The 16,042-nt window shown below is 52.8% G+C and overlaps 1 protein-coding gene across 3 annotated transcripts in view; it reads left to right on the forward strand.

Annotated features, from left to right (window-relative positions):
* Positions 1–16,042, forward strand: part of RARB (retinoic acid receptor beta) — a 196,313-nt gene that overhangs the window by 162,943 nt on the left and 17,328 nt on the right. For all 3 annotated transcript variants that reach the window (XM_044252570.1, XM_044252569.1, XM_044252571.1), the window contains exon 4: positions 5,864–6,024. In XM_044252570.1, coding sequence (XP_044108505.1) covers positions 5,864–6,024 — 161 coding nt within the window. The remainder of the gene's footprint in view (positions 1–5,863; positions 6,025–16,042) is intronic.

Here is a 16,042-nt window from a genome sequence, read left to right on the forward strand (position 1 = left end):
TATTAATGTGTTAGTTACAGGCTCTCCCCCAGGAGAGGCAGCCAGATAGCTCAGATCACCAACTGTGACCCATTATTCCTGTAGTTAGCAAGGTGAGGAGTCTAGATGAACGGATTTCAGGCTTTAATATTCGAGCAAGAGTAAATAGACCATTATGCTTCCTTTGCTAAACTGAATATAGAGAACTTCATGGGAAAACACACTGTCGATCCTATTTCCCTTTCTCCCTTCTCTCTCTCTCTTTCTTTCTTTTTTTTGACATCAAGGAATTTTTCGCAAAGCGCTGTTTTCGTCTCTTCCTGAATCCAAGTGAAATCCACGTCTTTTGCCTGTTTCCTGCATTACAGTTTTATTGTGTGCGTGGAAATCAATATTCCAGATACATGCACAAGTGCACACATTAAAATGAACATGACTTCATTTATTTCCATGATTAGACATTCAAATAAAAGTGCTTGGGTGTCTGTTTTCATATTCATAGGTCGAGATCCGTACATCAGAGGTATTTGTATAAGTGACACTTTTATTACATTCATTTCATTTGCAATATGATAGTGGATCATAAATATGTTACTTTTATGCCACCAAATCTGATTTGTAGCACTGGGCCCTCACAAGGAGAATACTTGATATTTTATGGAGCACCTTGCGTCCAAGAAGCGCTTTGCAGACATCAGGCCCGGCTCTCCCAGGTGTGTAAATCACACTCGTGACCCTTCGGCTGCCCCAACTGCTTTATCAGCCTGCTGGCTCGTGCTTCCGGGGCTGGAGAGTGGTTCCTGAATCCCTACAGGCCGAGAGGGGGTGATGAGACCTTTACTTTCTAGAAGAAAGAGGCCCAGGTGAGCGCTGTGTTGCGCACCCAGGCCCTGACGGCTGGCCAGACTCTGTACTTAGTCTCATGTTCACCTTGTCCTTCACAAAATAGCTTTTGAGCCCCCATTGTGGGCAGATGCTGTATTAGGCCTTGGAGAAAGAGAGACAAAATATGACCTTTGCCTTCCAGATATTTGGCCCCCACCTTGTGATAGAGGCTCTGATGCAGAGGTGACAGTATGCCCCCCAACCCCATCCCAGTCCCCGTGCTTTTCCAGGGACTCACTGGGCCTTAAAGCCGCTTGTCCACCTCCAGATCCGTCACAGGTATATTGGTGCGCATGCCCGCCGACATCACCTCAGTCCGACTGGAGGAGGAAACCACCGACATCACAGGCTGCCCCTGTTGCTGAGCATCAGGTGTGCAGCCCAGACTCCCCAGGCACCCCCACCTACCTTCCCATCCTGGATCAGCATCTCACCCCCCGCCCCGACATGCACACAGGGCATCCCCCTCTGCACTCACTCTGTGGCAGGATCACAGGTGTGCGTGATGTGACCAAGCACGGGGGTTCCAAGTGAGGGTCCGATGCCAGGTCTTCTGAGTTCAGATCCCCACTCCATCATTTACGGGATGCAGGTGATTTAGCCTTCTGAGCCTCGATTTTCTCATCTGCAAAACAGGTATAATAAGGAAGTTCCTTCTCAGCTTGTCAAATAGCCTAGTAAGAATAGAAGGCCCTGGAAGAACCCCGTGGCAGCTCTGGTAGCCGTGATGAACATTTCCAGCATTCAAATACCACTCCGATGTGAGTGACAGCACACAGCACAATAGCGACGCTGGTATCATTACTGCTCCTATTGCTGCTGTGTGATCCCTGCCTGTCCCCTCTTCATAAGTAAGTCCGTGGCAGCAGCCACCATCTGTGTGGCTCGTCCCTGCAGCAGATGGTACATACTAGATGCTCAGAAAATATCCGAAAGAGTGAATGGACAGACAACGAAGGAACACATGAGTCCCATCTGCTCGTTTGGGGCCGCTACCAGGCAGCTTCCTTGGAAACATCACTGCCACTTGCAGCCGTGGGCCTCAGGGTAGAGCCCACAAACCCTCCGTGTCCCAGTCCGCCATTTCCATGTGGGAGGGCCTGGGAGTCTCCTTCCCGTATGACCAGCCTGCGGAAGCTTTTACAATAGACACACTGCTTCCCCCATATCAGGGTGCCCACACGCGCATCTCTGGGAGGGTGCTGCTGCCTTCCCAGGGGCTCCGAAAGGAGCCAAATCCCCCGGGATGGCCGTGGAGCCCAGGCCTCCTTGCAGCCCCCGTGTCACCCCCTGTCCCACGGCTGTTTCCTGCAAGGAGGTGAGCTCCTGCCCTGCGCCAGACGCTGCTCACCATGAGTCCCCTGCAGCTGGACTGAGCCACTGTCCCCAGGCCCTCGTGGTGTCCCGTGCCTGGCCCAGGTCCCTCGTCTGCCATCCACAGCCGTTTACAGCCACTGAGCAAAGCAGCTGTTGAAGCTATGCGTTTAGAAGACTTGTCCGTCTGCTTCTGACCCTTTACGTGATTGGGGCTTTACCTCAAAGGGGTTGTGGCGTCTTCCGTGGCCGAGGAATTCCTGATGGAACCGGGAGTCCTCTGGTCGTGGAGATAGCGGGAGAGGCGCTCTGCCTTGCATGGGCAGAGCTGTCTGGAAGGGAGCCTGAGGTTACACACCGGTCCCCTGGCAGCTGGGCAGCTGCTAAGAGCACTCAGAGTTTGGGCCTCGAAGCACTGAAGATGGAGCTCTGGCTTTACAGCTGTTATTTTAGCAAATGGTGGGTGCTGTCCGCAAAACAAGGGCCCCGCTCAGTGACCTGCTATGGATCACCAAGGCCCCCTTCCCGCCTGACGTTCCCTGTCCCTTTCTGGCTTGGCGTCGACACTCAGTGGGGGCAGCTCTCCCCATGGTGCTCCCACCTCACAGGTAACCTCTGGGGCCGTATTTTCTCCTGTGAGTTTCCCAGGTGGCTGTGGGTGGATGGAGGGCAGAGAAGCAGAACGCTGAAAAGTGCAGACGCAGGTCCTCCAGCCCTGCCTGGGAATGGGATTCTGGGTAGTTTGTGTGCATGCGTGTGTGCGGTGCCTCCCTATGTCCCACTGAAATCTGGGCTTGACCATCTTCAAACGCAGATCTTGGGCCTCGGGCTCTGAGAGTGTAGAAATGGAATTTTAATGCCTCCCTCATCCAGTTCACTGTGGAATTTAGGGAACTAGAATTCTTATGGGGATGGTGGGGCCTTGCCAAACAAGCAATAGTGGCATTACTCGTACTTCTGTGTTAAGTGGTCAGAGGTTCCGTCTTGGCTTCTGATTCTGGTCAGAGCAGTTCCTAGTGTTCAGTGGCTTGTGGCCTCCCTCAGGTGTCTGGGTTTTTGTTATTCTCATGTTAAGGTATAATTCATATAGTGTAACATTCATCCTTTTAAAGGAGCCAGTTCAGTGGTTTGTAGTATGTTCACCAAGTGGTACAGCCATTACCACTGTCTGATTCCAGAATATCTTCATCCCCCTTCAAAGCAGCCACATGCCCGTTAGCAGTCACAGCAGTCACTTCCCATTTCCATGCGTCCAGCCCCTGGCGACCACCAGTCGGCCTTCTGTCTATGGCTCTGCTTTCTCTGAACTTCGCACAAGTAGAATCATACAGTATGTGGCCTTTGGTGACTGGCTTCTTTCTCCGAGCGTGATGTTGTCTGGGTTCACCCATGTTGTTACGGGTGTAGTACTTCACTCCCCGTATGGCCAAGACTGTGCCATTGTGTGGATACGCCACGTCTGGGTTTCCAGTCACCAGTTGATGGGCGTGTGGGTTGTTTCCACTTCGGAGCTATTCTGAATAGAGCCACTGGGAACAATGGTGTACACGTTCTGCACGAACATTTCTTTTCTGTTCTCTTGGGCAGACCCAGGAATGGGATTGCTGGATCATAGGGTAACTCTCTGCTCAGCTTTTGAAGGGACCGCCAGACTGTTTTGCTCAGGGATCTTTTCTAGAAGGACCCTCACTGCTTACATACAGTGTTTGTATTAACTAGCAAAGAGGGTCATGCACAGGAGCCAGGAAAGGAGGATGGCTAACTTGTGCTGAGAGCCCATGGTGCTCTCATACAAGGCTTCTGACACAGCCTCCCCTCACGACCCAGACTCTGTCCTTGAGAAGAGCCACCGGGGTGTCTCTGTGGCCATGCGCTCCCCTCTTCCTCTCTCATGGTCCCACCTTTGCTGACTGTGTTCTTTACTTTCTGACTGCTTTCCACCATACGCTCGCCCTGCGTCCTGCACCTGCTAGGAACGGTGTGGACACTTGGCCAGTCTGTCTGCCTTTACCCACTCACCTTAGATCTGGAGATGTTCTGAGCCAAGAACAGTGTTGCTTCAGAGTCCTGAGGGAAGAAAATCATCTGGAGGGGTATTGTTCTCTTCTCAAACATGTCCGCTCCCTTAGGAATTAGTGAGTCCAAGTGAAGAGAGCACTTGGCCATGTGTACAAACATTCTTTGGCCTATCTGATGTTCAGTTTGTTCATCTGTAAAATGAGTTTAAAATTGCCTACCTGATAAGGGGATTAAGGGAGATACTGTGGACACAATTCCCAGTACATGCTTGAGACACTCAAGAAATACGAATATTCTCACGGACTGCCCTCCCTCCTAGTCAGGCGTCAGTGACTTATACAGACACTGGCATGGTTCAGTACCACATATTCCCAGCTGTTTCCTTGCACCTTACTGCCCTCCCCATGCCTGCCTTTGACTCTGCCCTCAGCTCCTGCCCCAGGGAAGGACCTCGGGATCCTCACAGTGGAGACCCAGGGAGCCGTGAGTTCTCAGATCACCCTGGGTGCTCTCTGGGAGGCAACGCAGGCCAAATCCTCTTAGGGCAGATCGGATTATGACCTGGGTCATTTTGCAACACAGATTCCCAGGTCATGGTGGTGGCATACACGGCCAGCCTGGCAACCCGTGGGTCCCCGGGGAATGTGGACTCCCTGGAGGGGCTTGTGTGGTCTAGTTTTACCTGTTAGCCACTCTGGGTTTCAGTTTCCTTCCCCAGGAGATCCACCAGGGGCCAGAGCTTTGCATTACACTCAGCTGAAAGTCATCTGAGAACTCCATGCTGTAAGGGGAAGCCTGGGCTTCCACCGAGCCGGGCCCTGGGGCCTGACTCTGCCTGGCACCTGACTCTGCCTGGCACCATGCTCAGCCGAGGCAAAGACACACCAGCCGAAGGGCCAGTGGGCCGGACCAGATGCCAAGGCAGGCAGCTACAGATGACTAAGCGAATAATGAATGGACAGGTCGTTTTCCAGGCCAAGGGCTCATGCTACAAAGATTATTATTTTAAAATAACTTTTTATAACAATAATTAATATTTTATTTATACATTATACATAATGTGTAATATGATACAATATGTATAAACAATAAAAGACTACATGGTTAATACCGAAAGTCCAGGAAGCAGAAAATCATGAAAGGACAAAAATCATCATCCCATCACCTTTAAGATGAATCTCTTCAAAAATGTCAGTTTATTTGGAATACCAAACAATGGCAAAAACCAGAAGGCTGAGCCAGGAATCACAAGTAATGACACGACCAAGCTTTTGTTCAGCAACGTGTCTCCCAGGCCAAAGTGGTTCCCTTTAATGCCTCATGAGCCATCCCCTCTGGAACCAGGGGAACTGTGCTTGGAAAATCATCCCTTTGAGTACCAGGGCACATAGAAAGGCCAAGAAAGCAGAGACCTCAGCCTTCTGGGTGAGCCTGACCTCTCTTTAAGAGTGGATTGGCAGGTGCACGCAGAAAGGCACCCCTTCCTCTCTGCCTGGCCCTTTTGGCCACCAAGCCTCTCTTCTTGGGAGATGTGTTTATGGCTCCTTTTCCCACTGTTCTGTAAGTGTCAAGTGAGTCCAGGCAGCATCAGGAAATGGAAACTTCCAGCCCGGGCAGTGCAGGTCAGGCCATCAGTGATCCATGATTTGTCTTCCCTCCTTTCCAGCCGTCAGGAATGACAGGAACAAGAAGAAGAAGGAGCCTTCGAAGCAGGAATGTGCAGAAAGCTATGAAATGACGGCTGAGCTGGACGATCTCACAGAGAAGATCCGCAAAGCCCACCAGGAAACCTTCCCCTCGCTCTGCCAGCTGGGTAAATACACCACGGTAAGAGACGCTTCCGCCCCAGGCTGTGGGAGGATGGCTGCGGGGCGTGTGTCCATGCCCGCCCCCTTCTTCCTTTCCCTTGCGCCTGGACCCGGAGAGGATGTCCACCCAGATTTGGCCCGGGACATGTGCGTGGGCTGAGTGGGGCTCGGCAGTGGCCTCCTCCCTCCACGTGGCAGCCTTCGGGCAGTCACTGAGTAGGATGGCTGTTTCCTGTTTCCTCCACTCCGGTCAGGCATGCGTGTGTTCACTCAGGAGCCAAACCGAACACTCGTGTGCCAGGCCGTGTGCAAGGTGCTGGCCACGCGGGTGGGTAGGCTCAGGTTGCTGCTGCAGGGACATGCGGTCTGGTGAGGGAGACCTGGGGAACCATGAGGTGTTGCAGGAGTCGTGACAGACACCTGTACAGAGCCCAGTGGGGACCAGGAGGGGACGAGGGGCAGTGGTCTCAAAACACCCATCCAGCTGTAAGATCCAGCCAACACTGTGGGAGCCCTCTTGAGAGAGGAGGTGGAACCCCTGAGCCAGGGCCAGGCAAAGTACAGACGTGACTGTGACTCCTCCCTCGAGAGGCGGGAGGTCCTGCTGTGCTCCCCAGAGCTCCATTAGAAATGACTTTCACCATGGGTAGAAATAAAGAGAAGCCAGGAGGAAGAGGATGGGGGATCAAGGGTTGGTGGTGTACATTGACTAGTCTGCGGTATGTCGCTGGAGACACATGAGATACTTCAATTTTTTAACTGGTTTTTGCATGTATTATGTTTGCGGATGTCAGTTCGTGGTGCATGGCACACAGTAGGCATTTGACGAGTATTTGTTGCATGAATGAATAAATGAATGCATGAATGAATGAATGAATATAACTAGAATGCTATTCTGGCCTCCTTAAGTAGCTTATGTTGCTTGCCTAAGATGCTGGTAAACGTACTTTTAAAATAATCCAAATTATCACATTTGCTGGTTTGGTGCCTGGCGTGCTAGAAAAAGAATAGGATGACAGCTCCTGAAGATTCAGAGACTTGAAGTGTTGATGCCGAAAAGAGGGCAGTGAGCACCGGGGCTGGGAAGCTGTTGGGGGGCGAGGGGAGCCCCTCGCCTGCAGGCTCTGACTCCGTCGGGTTGGCGGTGTGGGGGGGCATTTCTGTCAAGCTTCCCGGTGATGCTGCTGTGGCTGGGCTGCCTTCCGCACTCTACGTAGCAGGTGCCTTTCGTAGCCAGACCCAGGATGACCTTCTGGGGCCCAGCCAGGCCCTTGGTGTCAAGGAGAACGAGAGACATCGCGTGCTTCAGCCACCCATGTGGGAAGCCGTTGACCTCCCCTCCAGGCTGAGGGGAGGGCTTGATTTCAGTGGACAGGCCCGACTGAGCTTGTCCAGAGCACAGAGCAGGATGAAGCTGGACACCATAAAGGAGCTTTCATTTTAACCCAGGAGGTAAAGCAGGCCCATGAGCTAAGAGGTGGTGGGGGTCAAGCCTTTTCTCACTGGCAGGGGCACTAGAAGCCAATGAATGTGGTTTACCTCCTGCTCAGCCACCGATCAGCCGGGTGACAGTGTCAAGTTATTAACTTCACCCAGCCTCCTTTCTCCCATCTGTAGAATGGGGATGATATAAAATGGTTAGAAAAATTAAGTAGCTCATGAGAAGCTTCTGTTGATGGGACCTGGAAATGCCCGTGTGACAGGAATGTGGCAGGCTCATCAGCCACCACACGTCCATTCCCTGGCTGGGAACTGATACTCGGGGGGCCTGGCCCCGCGCCAGCTGCATCAGACACTACAGAGAAGGAAGAGGATTAATAACCAGTGCCAAGGAGCATCTCATTTATTCTCTTAGCGATATTTATGATTGCCCATTGTTCCAGGCAGTGTTTGGGGCTAAGTACCAAGGCACGTGCATCCTGACCTAGGCTGGGCCCAGGGAAAGGACAGAAGGTGGTGAAGGGAGTGGTGAGAGTGGTGGGAGGGAGGGGGAAGTGAGAAACAGCTTTGCAGGGGCTCCTGGGGCTTGGTCAGTCAAGTGTCTGACCCTGGATTTCAGCTCAAGTCATGATCTCAGGGTCATGAGATCAAGTCCTCAGGGGAGGGGGGGACATCTGCTTGAGATACTCTCTCCCTCTCTCCTCCCCCTGTACTCATTCTCGCTAAAATAAATAAATCTTGAAAGAAAGAAGGAAAGGAAGGAAGAAAGAAAGGGCCTTGTAGAGTCTTGAATGCTGATTGAGGGATTTGTATTTTAATCTGTAAATACTGGAGAGCAAGAGACAGTTTGCAGTCAGGAGTCTTTGTTATTCTTATCACCTTATAATTACAGCTAGTATTTATTGAGCATTTACTATGTACCAGGGACCATGCTAAACACTCTAAATATTCATTCTTTGACTCCTTACAGAACATACAAACCGGGTATTGTTGCTTCCATAATACAGATGAATAAACTGGGGTGTAGAAAGGCCAAATACTGTACCTCATGTCTCATAGCCAGTATGGTGGAACTTGAACGTGAAGTTCTGAGTCCAGGGACAGTGCTTTTAGCCACACCATACACAGGATACATCATGGGGGTGGTTGACAAGGCCGAATGGAAGGAGGAGCCATTGGGTATCTGGTTAGGAGGGGTGGCTGTTATCCAGGACTAAATCAAAATGTTAGTTCCAGAAAAGGCAGAGTAACAGAGAACAGTCAAAGTAGGGAGGGCTTCCTGGAAGTGGAAGCTTTTGAGCCAGGTCATGAGGTGAGACACATTTTATGACGATCCCTGGGATCATTTGCTATGGTATCAGGGGTCTCCTCCCCTCTTCCCCAGGTGGGGCTTCCTTCGTGTGGCCAAGGAGTCTGCCAGGCCCTGACTCTCCTGGTAACCAGATGAAATGGTGTCCACTCTGCTCTGGGGCAGAGCTGGGCAAACACAAGGCATAGCCTTGCGTCCGCCTAGAACGCATGCCCTGGTGTGGCCTGGCTTTCTCCAGGGCCTGGGACCAAAATGCTCCTTCCAGGACGGACCTCCCCCGTTAGTCAGCACAGCTCCTTCCCACCCCAAAAGGCAGCCGGGGATTCTGGCTAGCCCCACGTGGGCCTGTGCCACCCTCCCTTCCCCCAGGCATCCCTCTGAACCCGGTAGCCACAGGTCTGATTCCACCTGTCTCTAGGACAAGGAGGCTGCCCTCCCAGCCTTCCCAGAGACGCAGCAGGGGCTGGAGGGGCTGCGCCGGGTCCCATGGCTCACACTGCAGGTCTCGGGGAGCCGGCCTGAGGGCTTTCACTGGCTGCCAGATCTGCTTGGCTCACGTGCGGGGCACTGTTACTCCTGGGGGAGCCCTCACCCAAGAACAAAAAGAAGCTGGTGGGTGAATGCCCCAGCTTCCTTACCCCTGGGGAGGATGCCTTCTCTTAGCCATTTCCCAGGGGTTCCCAGCAAGAAGAGCCCAGGAGCCCACAGGGATGTCTTTACTGGCTGTCTGCCTTTGCCACACCTCTCCTCTCCAGCCTTCCTGCAGGGCTTCCTGGGACCTCTTCCCTTTCTGCACCTTTAAAGCACACACACACACACACACCTATTTATTTGAGAGAGAGAGCATGGGAACACTCATGCATGCACATGTGAGTAGGGGAGAGGCAGAGGAAGAGAATCTCCAGCAGACTCCCCGCTGAGCACGGAGCCCGATACAGGACTCGATGCCACGACCCTGAGGTCATGACCTAATCTAAGTCGAAACCAAGAGTCAAACACTTAACATTGACTGCACCAATCAGGCACCCCTTGCTGCACGTCTTTTGATCCAGCGAGGAGCATGGAATACAGCTTTTCCCTCTCCAGAGAGTGATCCTTAGCTACATGGCAGCCAACCTCCTTCCGGAAGCACACTGCCCGTTTGTGGGATGGAGGCGGCTCTGATACAGTCTCTCATCCGGCTTTTTATTTCGACTCTGTATACAGATCTAGCTCAGTTTTTATTGTAAGCAACTCCAAATCCTTTCTGCAAGTAGGTGGGGATATAAATAAATAACAGCAGCCATAACACATTCTCGGCAAGCCCTTAGTTCCGAGTTGGGCATTTTTTTTTTTTACAAAAAGAGCTTTTTTTAGACGGGCAGTTGCTTCCACTGCAAGGAAACTTCCTGCCGTTTTCACTAGCCAGGCCTCCTTGTCAGATGCCTTTGGAATAAGTGGGCAGAGAGGAATTAAAAAGGCAGCTAGCCGCCCACCTACAGACTTTTTTGGAAGAGTAGTTCCCTTTTCTTTTCTAGTTAGGGTAGATTCAGGACGCATGGCCCGGCCTGCAGAAACAGCAGGACTGGGTGGGGAAGCGGGAGCATTTACCCACTGCCTCAGGGAGGGCAGGGAGCTCGCCTCCAAACTTGAGAGCTAGACTCTTTGGGAAGGTTCCTAACCAGTGACCTCCCAAACCAGGAGGCGTGGGAGGGGGATTCCACAGGGAAAGCGAGGCAGCACCTGTTTACAGATAAGTCTCCAAAACAGAATGAAGAGGCAAACCGAAGGGAGCTGCAACCCAGCTCTGAGGCTCTGCTTCCTGAGGTCACACCCTTAGCAACTGCATCATTTGGGTTTCCAGGCTTCACAGAGCCAGGGTCAAGTCTTGCCTGTGCTATGTAAGTTTACATGACCTTGGACTCATCCCAGGAGCCTCAGCCCTCTCCTCTGTATCATGGTGTTTGCCTGGTACCCATGTGTTGGGATTTCTGGAAGGGTTAAATGAAACAACTGTGTCAGAACTCCTTGCACAGTTTCTGGCGGAGGGAGATACACAATGGGCAGGTCTCCTCTTGATGGTGCTATGGACGCTGTGTTGTTTTTTCCAGCCATGCACACAGGTTCGGGAAAAGTAAAGTGGCAGGTGGGCAAGGGAGGCAGTCTCCAGGCAGCACGACCCCAATCCTGGGCAGCTCGCTCCGGCTTCCCCCTGCTCTGCCCTGTGCGGACTGTCCATCACCTTGCAGAGCGTGATGGGGCAGAAGCTGCCCTCCGCGGGGCTCGTGAAGTTGAGCCATGGAGATTTAAGGAGCCCTTAGTCTACTCAGAAAAATGACCACCAACAGAATCATTAAACCTCTAAAAGACCTTCCAGGAAACGAGTGCTTGAGAAAAGGAAAGATATTGTGATGGCAGTTCCGGCCATTGCGGACTTGGCTTTCCTTCTAGAAAACCAACACTGGGATCAGCCAGAGAGCTAGAGAGCTAGAGAAGCCAGAGAGCTTCCTGACCCTCAGGAAGATGGCCTCCCAGGAGAGACGCACCTGGGAGGGGGGTACCACGGGGGCGTCTGGAGGCCCGAGTTCTAATCTCCACTCTGCCGCCTCCCAGTTGGCCGACCTTGGACGGTTCTTATCTTTTGTGAGCCAGTTTCCTGCAGGTAAACATACCTGCACCGCCTGTATCACGGAGACGGTTCTTTCGTTTTCCAGCACACATTTACTGTAACCTTACTGTGTTCGTCTGCTGGGGCTGCCCTGATGCCCTGACAAAGTACCGCAGACTGGGTGGCTTCCGTCAACAGCAGTTCATTATCTCACAGGTCTGGAAGCCCGGAGCCCAGCCTGAAGATGTCACAAGGGCCGTGCTCTCTCTGACAGCTCTAGGGAAGAATCCTTCCTTGCCTCCTCTGGCATCTGACGTTGGGGGCAATTCTTGGCACTCCTCCGCTTGTGGAAGCGTGACTCGGTCCTCTGTCGTCACATGGCCTTCTCCTGTGTATTTCCAGGCCATCTTCTCTCTGCGCATGTCTGTCTCTGTCCAGATTTCCCTTTATAAGGACCCCGGTCATGCTAGAGTGAGTCCTGCCTCATGACCTCATTTTAAGTTGATAACCTGTGGTAAGACCCCATTTCCAAATAAGGTCACATTCTGAAGTTACGGGGGATTAGGACCTCAACGTATCTTTCGCGGCAGCGGTGGGGGGGGAGTGGTACAAGGTTCAACCTGAAATCCCTGCTGAACGTGGACCTGGAGTGCACGGACACGTACCCTTCCTTGCTTGCAGCTCTTTTGTGAAGTCTGGCTGGAAATCAAGGGTTGTCACATATTTTGGGAGCTTTTAGAAGCCCCTGGCGGTGCATATCACAAGTTTGCGGCTTTTAGTGAAAAATGCCCTCTAGGCAGTGTGCTGTCTTCCCCGGATCTTACTGGATGGTGGAAAAAGGAAGACATTTTCGGTCGAGGGAATGGCATGGGCATGGCATGGAGGTTGGCAGGGGAGGGACTGGGTGCAGAGCCCAGGGAGACAGGCCAGGGCTAGCCGAGAGCGGGGCCCTTGTGAGCTTAAGGTATGTGGGCACTGGCCGCAGAGAGCCAAGTAAGATCTCTCAGCTGGAGAGGCAGTGCTGCCACCGTGAGCCCCACCAGCTTTGTGCCGGGCTGGAGGCTTTGGTAGGTGAGCAGGACAGAGCTTTGCTTCATTCTTAGATGTGCCCATGGCATTAGTTTCAGAAGCCATCCGTGGCCCTTCAGAGCAGCCGAGATCACCCCCAGATTGAGCATCTCCTGGACATCCTCCAAAACTCTGATCTACACCCTTCAGCCGGTATATCCCAGAATCTCTCCCCCTGCCCTCTGCCAGGGTCCCTGAGTCTCTGAGATAACCATCAATGAAGGGGATGTGGCTGTCCCGAGGGGCCCTTCCAGTCTCATGTACTGGTCCTGGAGTCTTAGGCAGTGGGGGTGCAGGAGCACCCCTAAAACATTACTTTCAGGGATATCATGCTCGCTCTAGCCGACTTCCCGGGAGCTCTTGGGGAGGTCCTTCGAGACCCTTGTTCCTTCCCTCTTCCCATTGCCCATGGCCTATTGCTTGGAGCCCTCTCCGCCCACAGGCTGCCCCATGCCTTTGAGACAGTGCCTGTCTTTCCAGCCGAGCTGCAGGATGGCTGCAGCATTTCCCCACCTGTTGGAAGCATCCGGTTCTGCGAGAATGCTGAAAGTGTGCTGGGGGCCCCCATGCCTCCCTCTTCCCACTGATGGAGGGACCCCCGCTGGTACATTCCTAAAGCCGCAGTATCTGGTGCCAAGATACATGTTCGTGGACCACAGAGAGATGCTGGCCTGGTACATCATGTTCTCGTCATAACGTGTCAGGGACCTTTCAGCCACCTCCTGGGAGCTTCCAGCATGACCAACCGCGAGGGAGATCACAGATACAATCGCAGGGCCTAGAAGACCAACGCAGAACATAAGACGACCCAGGAACAAGAGGGCAGGTGACAGGGTGTGACAGTGGGCAGCGCGGACACTGGAGCCACACTGCCTGATGGCCGTCCTGGGCCTCTGCCTCACAGCTGAGCCTCTTGCTCGACTGACTTCACTTCCCCAGGCCTTGGCCTCCACCCCAGCCGCTGGGACGAGAACAGCCCCAGCTGGCAGAGTGTGCCATGAGATTTAGAGGGAGCTGGTTGTGAAACCCTCAGAAGGGGGCCTGCCCCCCAGGGTTATGGCCTAGGCCATGTGTGCCCCGGAGACATGGAATGTGGATGACAGGAGCCATCTGCAAACACGACTCAAAAGGGCATCAGCCCGTCTAGGTGGTCATCGGCCTGTCCGGGTGGTGGAAGGGCAGATTCAGACCTAGGGAAGGAGGCACCTGACAGATGACCCCAACGTTCCCTGAGAAAGTCACTCCTTACTGTTGGGAAGAGTTTGCCTTTCCTCCTTAGCTGAAAAGGAGCCATGAGCAGGCCTGTTTAAACCACTGTAGTATCCAGCAGCTGCCACAAACGGGAACTTCAAAATCACCCGTGATTCCGTCTCCGTTTGTGGGTCTTGTTCTGCAAGTAACGGCAGTCAGAGAAGGGATCCCTTTTGCGTCACCAAAATGGCCATGTAATTGGATTTCCTAGTGGGGCTGGGCGGTGCTGCTGCGAAAGAGGCCCTGGAGTGCCCCCTCCACAGGCCCCGCCGCACAGCACTGTGGGAAGGCAGAGTGGGGGGACCTGCCTAGAGAGGGGCTCCCACCCCTGAGGAGGAGTGGGGGAGGGAGAGCCACAGTTCGAGGAGGGCCTGCCTCTCACCCCCGGCCGGGCTGCTCCTCAGCCCTCAGCCAGGGCCTCCGTGACCACCCCAGCCTCTCACGCTCCTGCTCCCCCAGTTTGCAGAAGCGTGGCTAAAACCCCACACTTCCCTCAGTGCGCCCCATCACCACCTTCATTACCAACGCAAACAAGCCGAGCTCTCCGTTTGCTGCGGCTGGCAGATAATATATAAGCCATTTTAAACCTCATGCCTATGAATCGAGCAACCAGTATAATAAAACACCAGGTTATTTTGTGTTTTATTAACTGCCTCTTCCCTTCGGTTTGCATAATAGTGAGTTAGATTTACATGCCATTAAGACGGCTGTGCATTATTTTTAATAGAAGGTACGACAGGCTTCTCTCCCGCAGCCCAGTGTGTGATGAAGTAACCTCATACTGATGGGGGTTTCGTTCACACTCGCTGGGTCGGGCCAATGTCTTTTTTTCCAGATGGATACTCCATTGTAAAATGATTTCCCGCCGTAAGCTCTCTTCTCTGTCCCTCTCTTCCGTGTCATCTTCCTACAAACTGGATAAACTGCCTATTAAATTTAATTACAGCCCGAATGGCCGCACATCTTGATCTTCTGTTCCCCCGAGTGTGCTGTGTTCCACCAGGGTCCTTGAGGAAGGAATAAAATCCATCTGGAGGATGCATGCCCACCTTCCTCAGGGGGTGCTGCGGAAAGCGCCGGTGGCACCCACCCTTTGAAGGCCTTCTGTGGCATCCCTCATGCAAACTCCTTTCCGGCTTTCCTCCCCAGTGTTCAGGATGAAAGCTAGTTTTATGGACTCTCCGGGCTGGTTTTCACTGAGGTAAGGAACTAAAGATATGCGTCTGGGGTGCACTGTTCCCTTCATGGAACTGTTGACATTTGTCAGAGGCCTAAACACCAGGCCCTGGGAGCCTCGCCTTTCCCTGGGTGGTTCCGCTCTGCCTGCCTCCAGAGGCAGCCAGAGTCCTCCTGAGCAGCCCTAGACCATAGCGGGGAAAGCCTCATCCTCAGAATGGTCGTGTCCTGAGACATCCAGAAGAAGCAAGGACTTGGGGCAACGTCCTTCCTCGTTGACTCATTGAACAAACACTTGTTGAGATCCTGCCTGCCATGGACCAGGCGCTGTTCAGACACTGAGGGGACAGCAGGGGGAAAATGAGACAAGAAGCCCCTTGTAAATAAGGGAATGATAGTGTGATAGGGAATAAGTACTGTAAAAAATGACCCATAAAAAAAAAAAGAGAAGGTGACATTTGACCAAAGATGTGAAGGAATGAGGGAGAGCATCGTGTGGGTAGCTGGGGGAGCAGGAATCCAGGTGGACGGAATAGCCAGTGCAAAGACCCGGAGGCAGGTACATGCCCACTTGTTCACGGATGGCGAGAGACCAGTGAGGCTGGGCCAAGTGGGAAGACAGGGAGTCAGAGAACAGGCGCCGGATCTGGGAGGGCCTTGCAGGCCAGTGGAAGGACTGTGGCCTTTGGTCTGAGATGAGAAATCATTGGCGATTTTGAGCAGTACAGTGATTTGCTTTGACTTTTGTCTTAAAGGGTTCCCTTTATTCCTTTGATAAGAATAGACCGTAAGGCACTGGGAGTGGAATGAGGGAAAGCAGTGAGGAGGCTATTGCAGTAATCTAGGCAGGAGGTGATGGTGGCTCAGACCAGGATGCTGGTGCTGGGGGCGGACCTCTTCTCTAACTCTTAATAGTTCTTTGGAGAAAGGATGTGACATTGTCAGGCCTAAACTCTCTCAGCTATACCTGTTCATCAGTCCGAATTCTTCCTGCTACAGGTGAGAGGAACCCAAACTCAAACGAACCTAGATTTTTTTCCCAAAAAGTCATGGTGTGGATCAGGCATGGCTGGATCCAGCATTTCCACATCTTCAGGACAGAGCCACTCTTCCTCTTTCTTTTCCTCCCTCACCTCAGCTTTCCTCTGAGTTGGCTTCATTTTTAAGAAGGCCTTCTCCACCAAATAGCCCCTGAAAACTCCTGGC

The sequence above is a fragment of the Neovison vison genome, chromosome 6, assembly GCF_020171115.1.
Source record: "Neovison vison isolate M4711 chromosome 6, ASM_NN_V1, whole genome shotgun sequence".
Classification (NCBI taxonomy): domain Eukaryota; kingdom Metazoa; phylum Chordata; class Mammalia; order Carnivora; family Mustelidae; genus Neogale; species Neogale vison.